The 16,873-nt window shown below is 41.9% G+C and overlaps 1 protein-coding gene across 11 annotated transcripts in view; it reads left to right on the top strand.

The window, feature by feature from the left end:
* The window catches only part of LOC135194971 (ataxin-2 homolog), a 182,173-nt gene that overhangs the window by 121,834 nt on the left and 43,466 nt on the right, over positions 1-16,873 (top strand). For 5 of the 11 annotated variants that reach the window (XR_010310041.1, XR_010310040.1, XM_064221217.1 and 2 more), the window contains exon 1: positions 5,831-6,156. The exons of 3 other annotated variants lie outside the window; for them this stretch is intronic. Coding sequence is in view for 6 of the 8 variants with exons in the window: in XM_064221217.1 (XP_064077287.1) it covers positions 6,110-6,156 (47 nt within the window). In the remaining 2 variants the exon portion in view is untranslated. Of the gene's footprint in view, positions 1-5,828; positions 6,157-16,873 lie in introns of those variants that run through there. 3 more of the 11 variants (XM_064221223.1, XM_064221220.1, XM_064221218.1) reach the window with 3 other exon arrangements.

Raw genomic sequence — 16,873 nt, 5'->3', positions numbered from 1 at the left:
TCATCATCATCATCATTATTATTATTATTGGTAGAGGACCCTCTTTTAGGCAAATGCTGATAAAGAGAATGGCAGAATTAAGCGAGTTGATTTTATATATGTTTTTTTTCCTATTTTTCTTACAATTCGCTTCTCAGGCTCAGCGATGCTTCTGAATAACTGGCCGATATTCACATATTGGGAATTTCTAAAAATGATAAAAAATGCTGAAGGTGATCTTTTATTTCATTATTATAAAACAGGATAATCCCTTGCCGACGACTATAATCGGAACTCAAGAGCATACAAGACTTAGAAAAATAAAATAAAATAAAAAAAATTAAAAAGACGATTCTTTTTTAGGGGAAAAAAATCAGCCCTGAAATTACCGGGGTCATCAGATTGATGGCTGGGGAAAAATGGCAACTCACTCAGCTCATTAACGCGCGGTCTGAGGTGGTGCGGTATATTCTTGCAAAAAAAAAAAAAAATGTAGGAGTTAGACTGAGTGAAAAATAGAGCAATGAAGGAAATGACATTGTTTCTTCTGTATCGAATAAGTGGGGTTATTATCAGCAGTCTCTTATAAGCGCCAAGAGACCATAACGGTTGTGATATTCTGAAACTGCAGAATAACTATAGATTAAACTTCTCATCAAGGTTACCACAATATGGGGGGGTAGTGCCGTCAGTGCACCTCATGCGGTGCACTGTAGGCATTACTTAAGGCCCCATTTTCATTCCTTTCACCGTTCCTCCGTTCGCATTTTCTTTCTTATATCTTTCTTTCCACTCTTTCTTAACAATTCTTTCATATTGCAACTGCTTTGAGGTTTTCCTCCTGTTACACCTTCCCAACCTTTCAACTCAACTTGGCATTTGGCCTAAATCCTATATACTATATTCTGTTCTTTCTATTCTCATCAAAGCAACGCAAGGGAAACTCTGAACACTTAAGAGGGTCTCCCGATATATGATATTGGTTCACCCTTGAGAGATCTGCAGGTTGGACGCGCTTCTTTGCTCATCCAGATCACCAGCATATTTTGGCCTGGCCGTCAGTGACACACTCTTTGTGTCTGTCATGATTCTCTACTCTAAAAGTAGACATTATATCGACACACCTGTTTCCAGGACCCGTTTGCATTCAGTATGTAACGTCTGAGATCACGCGTTTCAAAAATTGGGTTGCTGGTTGTTGATATTCAGCTGTGCATTCAATTCCGACGTCTCGGGTTATTCCTTTGAGTAAGGACGCTTCTGGCAAGAATAATATTAGGGTATGCATCTACAATTTAAGGTACTTTTCCAAAGGAATTTCAACGTATACCATTTGCTGAATTCTACTAAGACTGCGTCCCATAAGAAATTGTCTTTGTCATTCAAGCTGTAAATACTATAACTTTCCTTCTTTATTATTATTTTATTATTATTATTATTATTATTATTATTATTATTATTATTATTATTATTGGAGAAGCAAATCCACAGATATGTCAATATACATATATTTAAATTCGGGAATCTGTACGGTTCCCCTTATCAATCTGATTGATAAGGGGAACCGTACAGATTCCCGAAAGCTATCCTTGCTGTTTTTAAATTTAAATATATGTACATTTACATAACTGTGGATTTGCTTCTCCATTTGAAGACTCGTGCTACAATGAGTATTTTTTATTTATTATTATTATTATCATTATTATTATATCCTTCTTTATTATAATTATTATTTTTATTTTATTTATTTATTTTTTTTTTTTTTTGTCTATCACAGTCATCCAATTCGACCGGGTGGTTTTTATATTGTGGGGTTCCGGGTTGCATCCTGCCTTCTTAGGAGTCCACCACTTTTCTTACTATGTGCGCCGTTTCTAGGATCACACTCTTTTGCATGAGTCCTGGAGCTACTTCAGCCTCTAGTTTTTCTAGATTCCTTTTCAGGGATCTTGGGATCGTGCCTAGTGCTCCCATGATTATGGGTACAATTTCTACTGGCATATCCCATATCCTTCTTATTTCTATTTTCAGATCTTGATACTTATCCATTTTTTCCCTCTTTCGCTTCAACTCTGGTGTCCCATGGTATTGCGACATTAATGAGTGATACTTTCTTCTTGACTTTGTCAATCAACGTCACGTCTGGTCTATTTGCACGTATCACCCTATCTGTTCTGATACCATAGTCCCAGAGGATCTTTGCCTGATCGTTTTCTATCTCTCCCTCAGGTTGGTGCTCGTACCACTTATTACTGCAAGGTAGCTGATGTTTCTTGCACAGGCTGCAGTGGAAGGCTTTTGCCACTGAATCATGCCTCTTTTTGTACTGGTTCTGTGCAAGTGCCGGACATTCGCTTGCTATGTGGTTTATGGTTTCATTTTTCGTATTGCACTTCCTACATATGGGAGAGATGTTATTTCCGTCTATCATTCTTTGAACATATCTGGTTCTTAGGGCCTGATCTTGTGCCGCTGTTATCATTCCTTCAGTTTCCTTCTTGAGCTCTCCCCTCTGTAGCCATTGCCATGTTTCATCACTGGCTAGTTCTTTAGTCAGTCTCATGTATTATCCGTGCATTGGTTTGTTGTGCCAGTCCTCTGTTCCGTTTTTCATTCTCCTGTCTCTGTATATTTCTGGGTCTTCGTCTACTTTTATTAGTCCTTCTTCCCATGCACTCTTTAGCCACTCGTCTTCACTGGTTTTCAGATATTGCCCCAGTGCTCTGTTCTCGATGTTGACGCAGTCCTCTATACTTAGTAGTCCTCTCCCTCCTTCCTTTCGTGTTATGTATAGTCTGTCCGTATTTGCTCTTGGGTGTAGTGCTTTGTGTATTGTCATATGTTTCCTGGTTTTCTGATCTATGCTGCGGAGTTCTGCCTTCGTCCATTCCTCTATTCCTGCGCTGTAACTGATTACTGGCACTGCCCATGTGTTTATGGCTTTTATCATATTTCCGGCGTTGAGTTTTGACTTGAGTATCGCCTTGAGTCTCTGCATTATTATTATTATTATTATTATTATTATTATTATTATTATTATTATTATTATTATTATTATATTATTATTATTCACAAGGTGACCCTATTCGTTTAGAAAGAGTCCACAGGGACCACTGACTTGAAATTCAAGCTTCCAAAGAACATAGTACGATCTGCATTGTTTGTACAACGTGAATCATCACACGATTAGTGGAGCTCTTTCTAAAACTTTTTTGCCGATATAAAAATACAGTTTTCAGGTAAGCATCAGCGATTAGAAGATAGGATAGAAGGAAAAATGATACCTTAAGGGAAGTTTACAAAAGTTCCATTTTATATATATATATATATATATATATATATATATATATATAGATATATATATATATATATATAGATTGTGTCCTTCGTAATACCCCGAGGGAAAAATTAAAAAACACATACATTAAAATGAAAGTCAAACGAATACATTAAAATAAAAATGAAAATAATTTTAATTTTTTGCAATTTTACAAGGAATACTACTATGCTTCATTTGAACAGCCCTGATGAGGTAATTAAATGGATAATTATGAAACGTTGGAAATAAAGACACCTTGTACATCCTCTTCCCAATATTGATGATTATATATATATATATATATATATATATATATATATATATAGATATATATATATATATATAATATATGTATATATATATAATATATTGTATATATATATATATATATGTATATATATATAAATATATGGTAACGTATGATATATATATATATATATATAATATATATATGTGTGTGTGTGTGTGTGTGTGTGTGTGTGTGTGTGTATTGTGTATACACACACATGTATTTATGTACAAATGTATATGCATACAAACGCCCTCGGATGAACTCTTGATCTTTATTATGTGACAGTATCAAAGAGTTCAAGGGGAAAAAAAAAGGGCATAAAGGTTGCTGTTGCCGTTATAAGCATTGCGAGATGACTTGCAATCGGAATATGAGAATTGTAGTCGCGTAGTGAAGAGAAGAGAGAAGAAGAAGAAAGAAGAAGATAGAAGAGAGAGAGAGAGAGAGAGAGAGAGACCTGTACTGGTCACGGGAAACCAGCCCACGCTGCTTCTGTATGGCCAAGTTCTCTAGACCTAGTGCTTGGCATCAGGCTGTGACCAGCATCTCTCTATTATAAGTTTTGTTCTTCTCCAAAAAAAAAAAAAAAAAAAAAAACTTGCAAGCTTTTTTACCCTGCCCCTTGACGAGAGAGAGAGAGAGAGAGAGAGAGAGAGAGAGAGAGAGAGAGAGAGAGAGAGAGAGAGAGAGATCTTTTGAGTTAAAAAGCTTGATCTGAATACTATATACTCTGGCACAGCTGCAGTCACATTTATTTTTCTTCTTATCAAGAATTCTTCTTTCAGAAAATTGTATAGACAGAATTATGTAATATTTACGACTATTCTTTTATAATTGAGTTTATTTCCTTGCTTCCATTATGCAACTTTTCATGCTTTGTATGTTTATGAGCAAGAGAAAATATCAGTGCCTGCAGTGAACAAAGGAAAATGACATAGATTCATTATACTCATTATCCATTTTTCTATAAATACTCACACACGCACACTTTCCTTCGTGGGTCTTGTCGTTATATACACACAAATATATATATATATATATATATATATATATATATATATATATATATATATATATCACTGGGAGGAAATGAAAAACAGTTGTAATTCCCAGTGTTGTCTTTCTTATAAAAATCAAGTTATATATATATATATATATAAATATATATATATATATATATTATATATATATATATATATATATATATATATGCTAAGTCTCACCATGCGGATATACGTATGTATAGATACATACGTACACACACACACGCATATATATATATATATATATATATATATATATATATATATATATATATATATATATGATATACGCACGGCGTTGCATAACAAAGGCAGCAGCAAATAATAGAGAGCTGTCTCCTGCTCACCGAAGGGAAACCTGGTGCGGATTAATCCGGAAGCATGAGTAAACCCTCCACGGACGAATTTGAAAGCGCCATTGGAATGTCATCTTTGAAACCGTATTTAAAGCCAGACAATAAAACACTGCTCAAGCAAACTCTCGATAAGCCCGTGGTCCCCATGTCCCCAGAGGCTATTTCCTCTATTGAAACTGGCAGGCCTCGTAGGCCTAAATGTGCCTTGCCCCAAAACATGTTTGGCGATTTCGTCATATGTGTTCGTAACCTTGATATTTCAACACAAGGAAAATATTTCCTTCTCATAGAGTCTCATCCGTGTTTTATGGCCCATTTCAAAAGCACGCAGCTTCCCCACGTTTATATCGATTTATTTTAGTGGGGTTGGATGTTAGTCTGACGATTTAGAGTGAGAAATGAAGCCGAGTTTAATTAAAGGTAGTTTAAAATCCCGCCAGGAAGGCATTTAACTTTGTACTCAGTGGCAGCCCTCCTTCTCACGTCAAGTGTTGTCTACACAATTCGATATTCATTTTCATGTATCAGATAATCTTAACAAAACATTGCCTGTTTGGTTCGAAAATTTTAGCGTTGAAATTTATTTATGTAATACTGTGTTTTTATAACGTGTGAGAAATGATGATGATATTTGTATCTTCAGTGACAATGGTAACAATGGCCGAACTCTCCGATATACACCCAAAGTGATCAAAAGTCACACGTTTGTCCACAAATTGAAGCAAGTAGCGAACAATATATGAAAATAAATTATAAAACGCAATTGTAATTTATATTCGAATGCGAATGGGTTAATTTAAGGAAGCATTACGAAAATGAAAACGAATTCCCCGAGCAATCGCATTGTTGGAACGTATTTTCCTACATGTTAGTTAGGTGCCATTGGACTCTCAGAGGATCTTGGAAAGGAAAACTCAAAATACCTTGTGTTTTGTCGATATGTCTCGTTCCTAGGTAAGAGAATTACCATATGCAACGGGGGGACACCTGGACATTCGCATCAGGACCCTGATTTGTTGTTATTTTGCGACGTGTGTGAAGAAGGACCATCAAAATTCCGGTCCCGAGCGAATTTCGGCAGGCCCGTGCAGGGAGAGCCGAAGAAGAAGAAGACGACACCATGAACAACGCTGCTAGGCCACGCAAAAACAGAACTAGTTCGGCCAGGTCAGTAGGATTTCAGCCTGTATTTTACGCCCAGGGTCCGGGCATCGGCGGGGCGGGGTCTCGTCGAATTTTAGGGTGGGCAGCAGGCCCTCGAAAATCGCCCGTGTGGGGAGGGATTGGGCGAGATGGGGGCGTGCGAACTCTACCTCTGCCTCTTCGGGCTGACGATAATTTTTTTCGGGGAAGTTTTAGCACCTCCGTCGCCTCCTCCTGCTGTGCCCGGCGTTCGATGCCAATTTCGGGGCCCCTTTTTCGAATCGTGTCGCCGAAATTAAGCGCTTTTTCGAAACTTTGGGTTCCCGGATGTTGTGCATTGAAAGAATGTGTTCGGGAGGTTACGAAAGTAGAAAGTTCGTGTGGGCTGTTCACGGATGCTCCTCGAATTTCGGGTGTTGGATTCCACCCTGGGGTTAAAGCATGGCCTTATCCTTCGGTGCAGCCGCTAAAGATTTAGCTAATGAACCATGGGCCAGACTTAATTAGGTTAGGTCAATGGGGCCTAGTTATGATGCCAAAGTTTCTTGGCAAATTTACCTATGCTAATGTTTTTCCGACTGCTTATCTCATCATGTTTTATCCCCGAGCATTTCTGACCGTTATTATTGATGTAAGCCACTCGTTTTTAGTTTCCATACCCTCTAGGTTATGTATTTAATAGTTAAAGGGGGGGGCGACTCTGGTGGGGAACGGGGTTTCGTTGGGCCGGCGAAAATTCCAAACTTGCAGCTTAATTTTTTTATGCTTAATCCATTCATGTGAAAAAGGCACTTTGGGGCATTGCCTCTGAACTAACCTCTCGTGTTGATGTAGGCTACTCTCTAAGTACATCCAGCCCTAATCCTGTTTCCACATTAGCTGTAGTCAGACAACAGTAATTTTTTATTTATTCTTCCAACACTTTTGACAGGTTTTTTAAAGGCTGAACAGTGAAGTGGTCCTTCCAAAACATACAGTGAATTCAACACCAATTATATTACGTACCTTGGGTGCTTGGAATCAAAATGGCCTTCAGCCTCCTTCCTTTTTTCTAACAGTCTAACACTGTCATATTTTCATTTCATTACAACATTTACTTCCATCTGCTTGTATGCAGCATCTTTCTCCTTGTCAAGTTCAAAATTTGAAACTATATCCTTCCCTAAATCTTACTGTTAGTACTGACTTTAATTTCTCCCAAAACCTCAGATAACATCTTCTGTTTCTTCTCTAGTTCTCAATTCGTTGTCTACAGACTACAGTTTGGGAAATTTATCTTATTACATATTTTCCTGACCAAATCGGCTTGCAGAGAATTTGATGTGTCAACAAAGTCTCAGATATCTTACATATGACCTTAGTTTTCACTTCATCTATCTTTCCAGCTATATAATCAGATAATATCTGCCAAAAGGTTGCCCCAAAGTTCCATTTCAAAGATTGTATACCCCACATTTCAAAGATATATACTTCTCTTTCCCAACCCCATTAGCATGAATAGCAATCTCATTGGAGAGTCAAATACTGCATGCTTAACTGCCACCACTACTTGAATTGAAATAATACCAAACACTCATTGCAGAATTAAATACTGCATGCCTATCTGTCACCACTACTTAAAAAGTGAATTGTGCCAATTTCAGTGGTCCAAGATAACTAGATATGCAATCAGAAAAAATATATGCTTTCATGTGTAAGGGCATTATCACTCGCACATATTTTGAAATGCAGATATAGAAAGGCCGATTACAGGGAGAAGTGTATACCTCCCAAACAGTCCCCCACACCCAACCTCGGGTGCCAAAAGTCGTAGTAGCATACATGAAGCTTCCTTACTTAGGGTGCTATGTTTACCTATCTACCTGACTTTGGTGCAGCAGGTCCAGTCCTTGTATCCTTCCAAGCATTGTTTACAGTATGTTTGTGAAGATTGGGAGGTAACAACTAGAAGGGTCAAATTTGTTTTTGCTCCAGTCTATATAATTGGCACTTGGTAGCAAAATGTTGAGTTTTGATATTTACCAGTCAGTGGAATTACGTCCAGGTGGATAGTTGATTTAGCACTAGAAAGCTAACAACTGTAGCTTACTGTCAGCACTTCTTGCACACAAGGCAGCCATTGTTCAGCTGAAAAGATCAGATTTTGAAAATCAAGACTCAGAAGACAGGAATTTCACTTGGAATTATAAAGTTTTATGGGTTAGAAAGATACCAATCTACATATTACATAATGAAAATTACCTTGAAAACAGTAAGCAAAATACAGTATACTTACTGTTCATTTATCTCTAGTAAAACGTAGAGGTTTTTAAATTACGTACTTGCATTTGGCTATTTTGGATGTTGAAATACTTTGGGAAAACAATGCAATATCATATGATGGCGAGGCCAGGCCCGTTGGCTGCCAGCCCAGCAAAGTTTAGGCCACAAGTGACATATTGATGAGCTAGGCAGTATTTAGCATAAGTTAATGGCATAGACCTTGCCATTTCATGTCTACCTGCCTAGCCTATTGTTAAGTTGCTGTACAAGTAGATAAGTTTGAGATGGGCACAACTAATATGGAGTTTGTGCACGTTTACCATGAATTGCTTTCTGACCTTTGTTTACTTAGGTGTAGCCAAGGCTATAGGGCCTAAGCAAGGCAAATATATTGATACTGGGTAAGTCTTGCCCAACATTTAGCACAGCATGTGCATAGTCCGTGTTAATATACCATAATCAATTATTTTGTTTTAAATATTTAGGTAGGTGTATTTGTAAAATTAGCTTAGCCTAGATTGGTTGGCAATTTTAAACTGCTTATTGTTGAGGCTAGCTTGGTAAATTTTTCTTTTTCTTTTTTTCCTTTTTATATGGTATATTTAATGCTAGAAGTTGAAAGTATTTTTTGTATTATTTAGTTCTTTAGCATGTCTGTGTTTTAGTATTTACCTTTTGGGATGGCAGGTTGGAATAAATTAGTAACTGCAACAAGAGAAAGTAAACCTACGGAAAATTTTCTTGGTGTGCCTCATGTTGACCTCTGTCTGCATGTAGTTCGTCTCCTGTTAGCTGTATTTCTTGCATCCTCTTTAATGAACATTAAGGCTCTACAGAACAATTTGATACGAATAGAGTGAGCAGTGCAGTAGTAGTTTGAACAATTTATTATAAATTCCATTACGTATACATGTTTTTATACATTCAACTTCCCTGCCAGATATATACTTAGCTATAGACTCCGTCGTCTCCGACAGAATTTCAAATTTCGCGGCACACGCTACAGGTAGGTCAGGTGATCTACCGCCCTGCCCTGGGTGGCAGGACTAGGAACCATCCCCGTTTTCTAATCGAATTCTTCTGTCGCCCGGACCATCAACATTGTTGTTGGTTCCTCTCGATTGGTTTTTCTTTTTTCACCGGCAATTGATCTTCTTGACCGACTTTTGGTGACGTATCTGGATTGTTGGATTGGCATACGCTTTTGTGGACTGTTTTGTGGACTTGATTTTGGATTTTTCTTTAAATATGTCTGACTCTGGTATGGTTGTGAGACGTTGTGTGAATGTAGGCTGTAAGGTGAGGTTGCCGAAAGCTTCGGTAGACCCTCACACGGTATGCAAGAGGTGCAGGGAGTATGAATGTTCTTTTACTAATACTTGTAAAGAATGTGAGAACTTGAGTGAGAACGAATGGAAGAATCTAACTAATTATTTAAAAAAGTTAGAAAGAGAAAGAGTGAGGAAGGCTTCTCATAGAAGTTTAAGTAGTTCTAGATCTGAACTAATTCCAAGCTTGGGATCTTCCCCAAGGGTAAGTATTGCTACTTCTCCTTCCATTGCAGCCCCTTCTCCTATTGCAGAACCTGTAGATCCAGCGAAAGAACTTGCAGATCTAAAAGCAGCCTTCAAAGTGATGGAAAACAAAATGGCTGCCATACAAGGTAAGGCTAGTGATTTGTCAGTGGACAGTGATATGAGTGTCCCCGAGTGTAGTGGAGGGGGCATCTGGTCGGCTCAGCAACGCTCCTAGGTCTAGACCTCTTCCAAGCTCACATGCCCAGAGGAGAAGGAATGTCGAAAGCCGAAAGGAGGTTGTGGAGAATCCCCACCGATCAGGTGTCCCTTCGGCGGTTTCTGTGACACCCCAGACTGCCAAGGACCGCTATTGTAAAAGCGTCCTAAGTAAGTGTTTCTCGTCGTCGGGATCTTCATCACCGAGACGTGATTGGAGAGATTCCGATCGATCTCGGCCTCTCAAGAGGAGTTGGAGGGCGCCGACTATTGACTCGAGCCCTGAAAACTTCCCTGAGGAGTCTCCATCGGGAGTTAAGAAGGCAAGAAGAGCCATTCTTTCAACCAGAGTGAGAAGGAGGCAGGAGGTGGAGGCTATGGACTCCTCCCCTCCTCCTTCCCCTCCTCCCGAAGAGGATAAAGAGGAGGCTACTAAGAGGTTCATGATGGCGATGCAGGAACAGATTTCGTCGTTTGTAGGAGTCCTGTCAAAGGAGCCTCCTAGAAGGAAGGACACTTCCCTTCCTATTAAAAGATCCTCCAGACGTATGGAGGTATCTACCTCCAGGATCGATACTCCTACCCGAGGTGAGGTTTCCGGTACGAACCTGGATGAAACAATCAGACGTCTGGCACCGGCCAGGAGTGAGGAGTCACCCAGGAGGCAGGAGCCAAGAGCCAGGAGTGAGGAGTCAACCAGGAGGCAGGAGCCCAGAGCCAAGAGTGTGGAGGCATCCAGGCAAGAGGCAAGAAGCCAGGTGGCCAAGAGGCCGGAAGGCCGGAGGCCAAGGAGGCCAAGGAGCCAAGGAGTCCGGAAGTCAGGGCCAGGAGTTCCAGGAGTCAGTGGAGCACCCAGAGTCCGGAGTCAGGAGGCCATGGAGTCCGGGATGTCAGGTAGCACATACAGCCAGGAGGCAGAGAAGCAGAGCCAGGAGGCAGGAGTCCCAGGAGCAGGCGTTCCGGAGTCATGAGGCAGGAGTCCCGGAGTCAGAGGCCAGGAGGTCCAGGAGTAAGGAGTCAGCAGTCCAAGGAGGCAGGGCAGTAGCCAGGAGGCAGGATTCAGGAGGCAAAGTCAAGAGCCAGGAGTCAGAGTCGGGGACTCGTTCCTGGAGGTTATGACTCTTCGCCAAATAGGAGCTCCTCTCCTTCAGAACATAGGAGGTCTTGGAAGGACTCTCCCTCAAAACGTGAACTTTCTCCTTCGTCTGATCGAGGGTTAGACGAGTTGTCTGACGACGAACCTCCTGCTAATGAGGGACTTTCTAGTTACAAAGTCTTGGCCTCTTCATACTACAAGAGTTTGGAGATTCTCTTAGTCCTGCGGCTCCTCCTTCTCCTCGTTCGCTCTTTTCGAGCTCAGCTACGGCTAAATCGTCGGCCTTCTTGAAAATGAAGCCTGCGATATCAATGAAGAAGGCGCTCCATTCTTTAGATTCTTGGATGGACAAGAAGAAGGAGTTAGGAAAGACGGTATTCTGCATGCCTCCTTCCAGATTGCACGGGAAGAGAGGTATTTGGTATGGGACAGGAGAGACTATGGGTCTTTCTCTACCTGCCTCTGCAGATGCCGACTTTGCCAATTTAGTGGAGGCCTCTAGACGTCACTCCTTAGGATCGGTCAGAGCGACGTGGAGCACTTCAGAGTTGAACCACTTTCTAAAGGGACTTTTTGTCACTTTAGAGGTGTTCAACTTTCTGGATTGGTCACTCGGAGTTCTGGCCAACAAATCTAAGGATCCGGAGTTTCTGAAGAACCCAGAAATTCTCCATAGCGTCCTGTCCTGCATGGACAAGGCAGTACAGGACGGTTCGGGTGAAGTGGCTTCACTTTTTGGTGCTGGTCTCCTGAAAAAGAGATCAGTGTATGGTTCCCTTTTATCGAAAGGGGTTTCTCCTAGCCAGAGGACTGCCTTACTGTTCGCCCCTCTATCAGATCATCTGTTTCCTTCTCAGTTAGTCAAGGATATATCTCGCTCACTAACTGAGAAGGCGACACAAGACCTACTTACGCAAACGTCCAAGAAAGGACGACCGGTTGTGGCGACGGTTAAGAAGGAATCTCGTCCTACTCAGCAGCCCTTTCGTGGAGGTGCAGCGGCTCGTCCCCCTGCCAGAAAGAAGAGCTCTGAAAAGAGAGGAAGGTCTTCATTTAGGCCCTTCAAGAAATCGAAGTGACTTGTTGCTCCTCCAAGCACCAGTGGGCGCCAGACTCCTGAACTTTGCAGGAGTATGGGCACAAAGGAGAGCCGACCTTTGGTCAGTGTCGGTCCTGAAGAAGGGATATGTAATCCCCTTCGACGACAGCCCGCCCCTAACATCTACGCCTCGGGAACTGTCAGCGAGGTACAGAGACCCGTTAATGCGAAAGACTCTCCTTCAAATGGTGGAGCAAATGTGGGAAAAAGAGGCCATCGAACTTGTGCAGGATCCACACTCCCCGGGATTTTACAATCGCCTTTTTCTAGTACCAAAGGCATCGGGGGGGTGGAGGCCAGTTCTGGACGTAAGCGCTCTGAATCGCTTCGTACAGAAAAAGAAGTTTCGTATGGAAACGTCCGCCTCTGTAATGTCGGCGCTTCGCCCAGGAGATTGGATGGTCTCTCGGGACCTGCAAGACGCCTATTTCCACGTTCCCATTCACCATTTGTCAAAGAAATATCTTCGCTTTGTGATAGGAGACAAGATCTTTCAGTTCAGGGCTCTGTGCTTCGGACTGTCTACAGCCCCACAAGTATTCACCAACCTGATGGCGAATGTAGCAAGATGGCTTCACCTAGAGGGGATAAACATCTCCCTCTACTTGGACGACTGGCTGATCAGGGCCAAGTCGAAGAGTCAGTGCTTGGAGGACTTAGAAGTAACAAGGAACATGATAGATTCGCTAGGGTTGCTCGTCAACCTCGAGAAGTCACAACTGATCCCCAGCCAGAACTTGGTCTATCTGGGGATTCAGATGGATTCTCGGGTTTTCGGGTATATCCTTCGCGAGAAAGAATCGCTCGAGGTTTGTCGAGAATCTCGAGCTTCTTAGAAAGAAAGAACAGCTCAGCGAGGGATTACCTGAGCCTTCTAGGGACCCTGTCCTCATTGGAAAAGTTCTTCTCGCTAGGGAGACTTCACCTCCGCCCTCTTCAGTTTTTCCTCAAAGAGGTGGAGTTGGAAGACACGGGTTCACAACTCTCGGACGTCTTCCAACTTCCACAAGAAGTAAAAAGATCATATGAAGTGGTGGATCTCTCAGCTTCAAAAGAACGAAGGCGTATCGCTTGCCCTGCAGAACCCAGACAAGTGTTGTTTACCGACGCTTCGGAGTCGTGGATGGGGAGCGACGCTGGGAGCAAGGGAGGTGTCAGGCACCTGGACAAAGGAACAGGTGTCCTGGCACATCAATTGCAAGGAACTTGTGGCCATACACCTAGCCTTAAAGTTCTTCGAACAGATAGTCAGAGACGGGGTGATACAGATAAACTCAGACAACACCACGGCTCTGGCTTACATACGCAAGCAAGGAGGCACGCACTCTTTCTCCCTCTATCAGTTGACAAGACACCTGTTAACCTGGACGGAAGAAAGAGGCATAACTCTCCTCACAAGGTTTGTTCAAGGGATCAAGAATGTGAGAGCGGACAGACTGAGCAGGAGAAACCAGGTCCTTCCCACAGAATGGACTCTTCACGAAGAAGTGTGTCGAAGTCTTTGGTCCCTGTGGGGGAGACCTCACATAGACCTGTTTGCGACGTTCCTCTCCAAAAGAATAGAGACCTTTTGCTCTCTAGTAGAAGATCCGAGAGCCTTCGCAATAGACGCGTTTCTCATGGATTGGTCGGGTGTGGAGTTACGCTTACGCCTTTCCCCCGTTCAAAATCCTGGGGGAAGTGCTCAGGAAGTTCGTAGCTTCGAAGAGCACGAAGTTGATACTCATAGCCCCATTTTGGCCAGCCCAGGAATGGTTCACGGAGGTACTGGAGTGGATAGTGGACTTCCCCAGATCGCTTCCAAACAGACACGATCTACTCAGACAACCCCACTTCGAGAGGTTTCATCACAACCTCCCAGGTCTCGCTCTGACTGCCTTTCGACTATCGAAAGACTTGTCAGAGCGAGAGGCTTTTCTCGCAAGGCTGCGGGCTCTATCGCTAGAGCCCGCAGAGCTTCGACGAGAAGAGTATACCAGTCGAAGTGGGAAGTCTTTAGGAGGTGGTGTAAGGGTCAGAAGCTGTCCTCCTCCAGTACCTCTATAGTGAATATTGCCGATTTCCTCCTCTTTCTGAGAGAGGAATCACACCTATCTGTCTCGACAATAAAAGGATACCGAAGCATGCTGTCTTCAGTATTCAGGAATCGAGGCCTGGACATTGCTAACGACAAAGATCTACACGATCTAATTAGATCTTTTGAGACTTCGAAAGCAGCTACTCCTAGAACACCTAGTTGGAATCTAGACGTGGTCCTGAAATTCCTCTCATCGGATAAATTCGAACCTTTACATCTCGCGTCCTTCCGCGACGTCACTAGGAAATGCTTGTTCCTGGTGGCTCTCGCTACAGCCAAGAGGACGAGCGAATTACACGCTCTGGATTCCACGGTGGGGTTCAAAGGAGATGCTGCCATCTGTTCTTTCCAGACAATGTTTCTGGCAAAGAACGAAAACCCATCAAAGCCTTGGCCCAGAAGTTTTGAGGTAAAAGGCCTATCTAACCTGGTAGGCAGAGAGATAGAGAGATCTCTCTGTCCAGTGAGAGCTCTTAAATACTATTTAGAGAGGAAGAGGCAGATGGGAGCTTGTCAACAAGGTCTTTGGTGTGCAGTGAAGAACCCCAAACGACTCATGTCCAAGAACGCCTTGGCTTTCTTTGTGAGAAGCGTTATTACGGACGCTCACAAGAACTGCTCGGAGGAATCCTTCGGTCTTCTAAAGGTCAAGACGCATGAAGTAAGAGCAGTAGCAACGTCTTTGGCGTTCCAAAAGAATATGTCTCTGAAGAATATCATTGAGACTACATATTGGAGGTGCAATTCAGTGTTTGCATCTCATTATCTGAAGGACGTGAGAGTGACCTATGAGAAGTGCTTCTCGCTAGGTCCTTTTGTATCAGCAGATACAGTACTGGGTCTTGGAGCAAAGACTGATCCTTAATTTTGTGTTTTATCGTACATAAACCCTCTTGTCAGATATGTGCTTGGTTTTCTAGTAGCAAGCTCACTACTGTCGCACGGGAGCAGAGTGTCATTGCTGGTAGGGGATCAAGGGTATGTATGACTAGTAGGGGAGTACAAAATTTTTTTTTTGTATATTTTGTAATGAAAGTTGTAATTATGGTTTTTCGAGTTTTTTTTGGTTTGTATTTTGGAGGGAGTTTTCGGCGGGGATAACTCCTTTACAACTCCTTATTAGAACTAACATGGATGTTAGGATCAGGTGATCGGGATCGGTTTTGTGCTCCTTGAACAAGGTGTATTGTCATGTTAGTGGAATAGCACCCAATGACAAAGGCCTTTAGGCTCTGCCGAGTAAGTGGATAAGACCCCATTGGCAGACCCACAAGAACTCTTAGCCATAGATCATTATCTCGCTGAGGCTCTTGAGGCTAAGCAGACTCCAAGGCAGTAGCCGCGAAGTCTTCAGCCTAATAAGGTAGGAACCAAGGTTTATAAATACCTACAACATATGTTGTTTACCTGTCTATTTCAGTAGTTAGCTGTCTCTTACCCACCACCAATGGGTGCTAATCAGCTAAGTATATATCTGGCAGGGAAGTTGAATGTATAAAAATGATATTGTCATGTTACAATAAAGTTTTATACATACTTACCTGACAGATATATACGATTAATAGCCCACCCAGCCTCCCCGCAGGAGACAGGTGGAAGAGAAGAATTCTGATTAGAAAACGGGGATGGTTCCTAGTCCTGCCACCCAGGGCAGGGCGGTAGATCACCTGACCTACCTGTAGCGTGTGCCGCGAAATTTGAAATTCTGTCGGAGACGACGGAGTCTATAGCTAAGTATATATCTGTCAGGTAAGTATGTATAAAACTTTATTGTAACATGACAATATCATTTTACCATACCTGAGAGAACAAAGCAGTGACAACAGTGCCTGAAAATGTGCTTTTATGGGCCAGGGCTAATATCAGATGATATATTTATATATAAATATAATGTTGGCACACCAATAGGTACAACAACATAATCATCGTAAAAGGAAACCATAAACACATTTATATGGAGTTAAAGTAGGGTAATTCTAAGTTAATAGTAAGTGTAAATCCGTTTCATAGGAGCAGATTTATTTACATTAGATTTCAGTACTTCATTGGATTCCAAAATGCAGGTCATGGATCCTCCATCCATCTTTACAACAGAATGAGCAGTTATTTTCCACTTCCTCACAAAATCCTTTTCAAAGATTCCACCTTTCATTTCAAACTATCCCTCTGCCAGCCCTCTTGGTATGAATTACAAACAGCCATTTTGGGAACAAAAACTACACATACTCAGCTGCCACCCACTACTCATGAATGGTCTAAGATTTACAAATCACAAGATAAACATTTAAGAAAAAATAGAGATGTCGATGAGTATTATCACTCATATTATCACTCACTTAATGTATTATAAAGCACAAAGGTGTGGAAAGGCCAGTTCTGAACCTTCTAACCATGGGGACCCAACCCCTACCTAACCTAGAATGCTGAAAGTTGTAGTAAAATACTGGAAAGGATCTTAGCCCAACACAACCTAA

This window comes from Macrobrachium nipponense, chromosome 15 (assembly GCF_015104395.2).
Source record: "Macrobrachium nipponense isolate FS-2020 chromosome 15, ASM1510439v2, whole genome shotgun sequence".
In the NCBI taxonomy this organism is placed as follows: domain Eukaryota; kingdom Metazoa; phylum Arthropoda; class Malacostraca; order Decapoda; family Palaemonidae; genus Macrobrachium; species Macrobrachium nipponense.
This window is presented reverse-complemented; position numbering and strand designations above follow the sequence as displayed.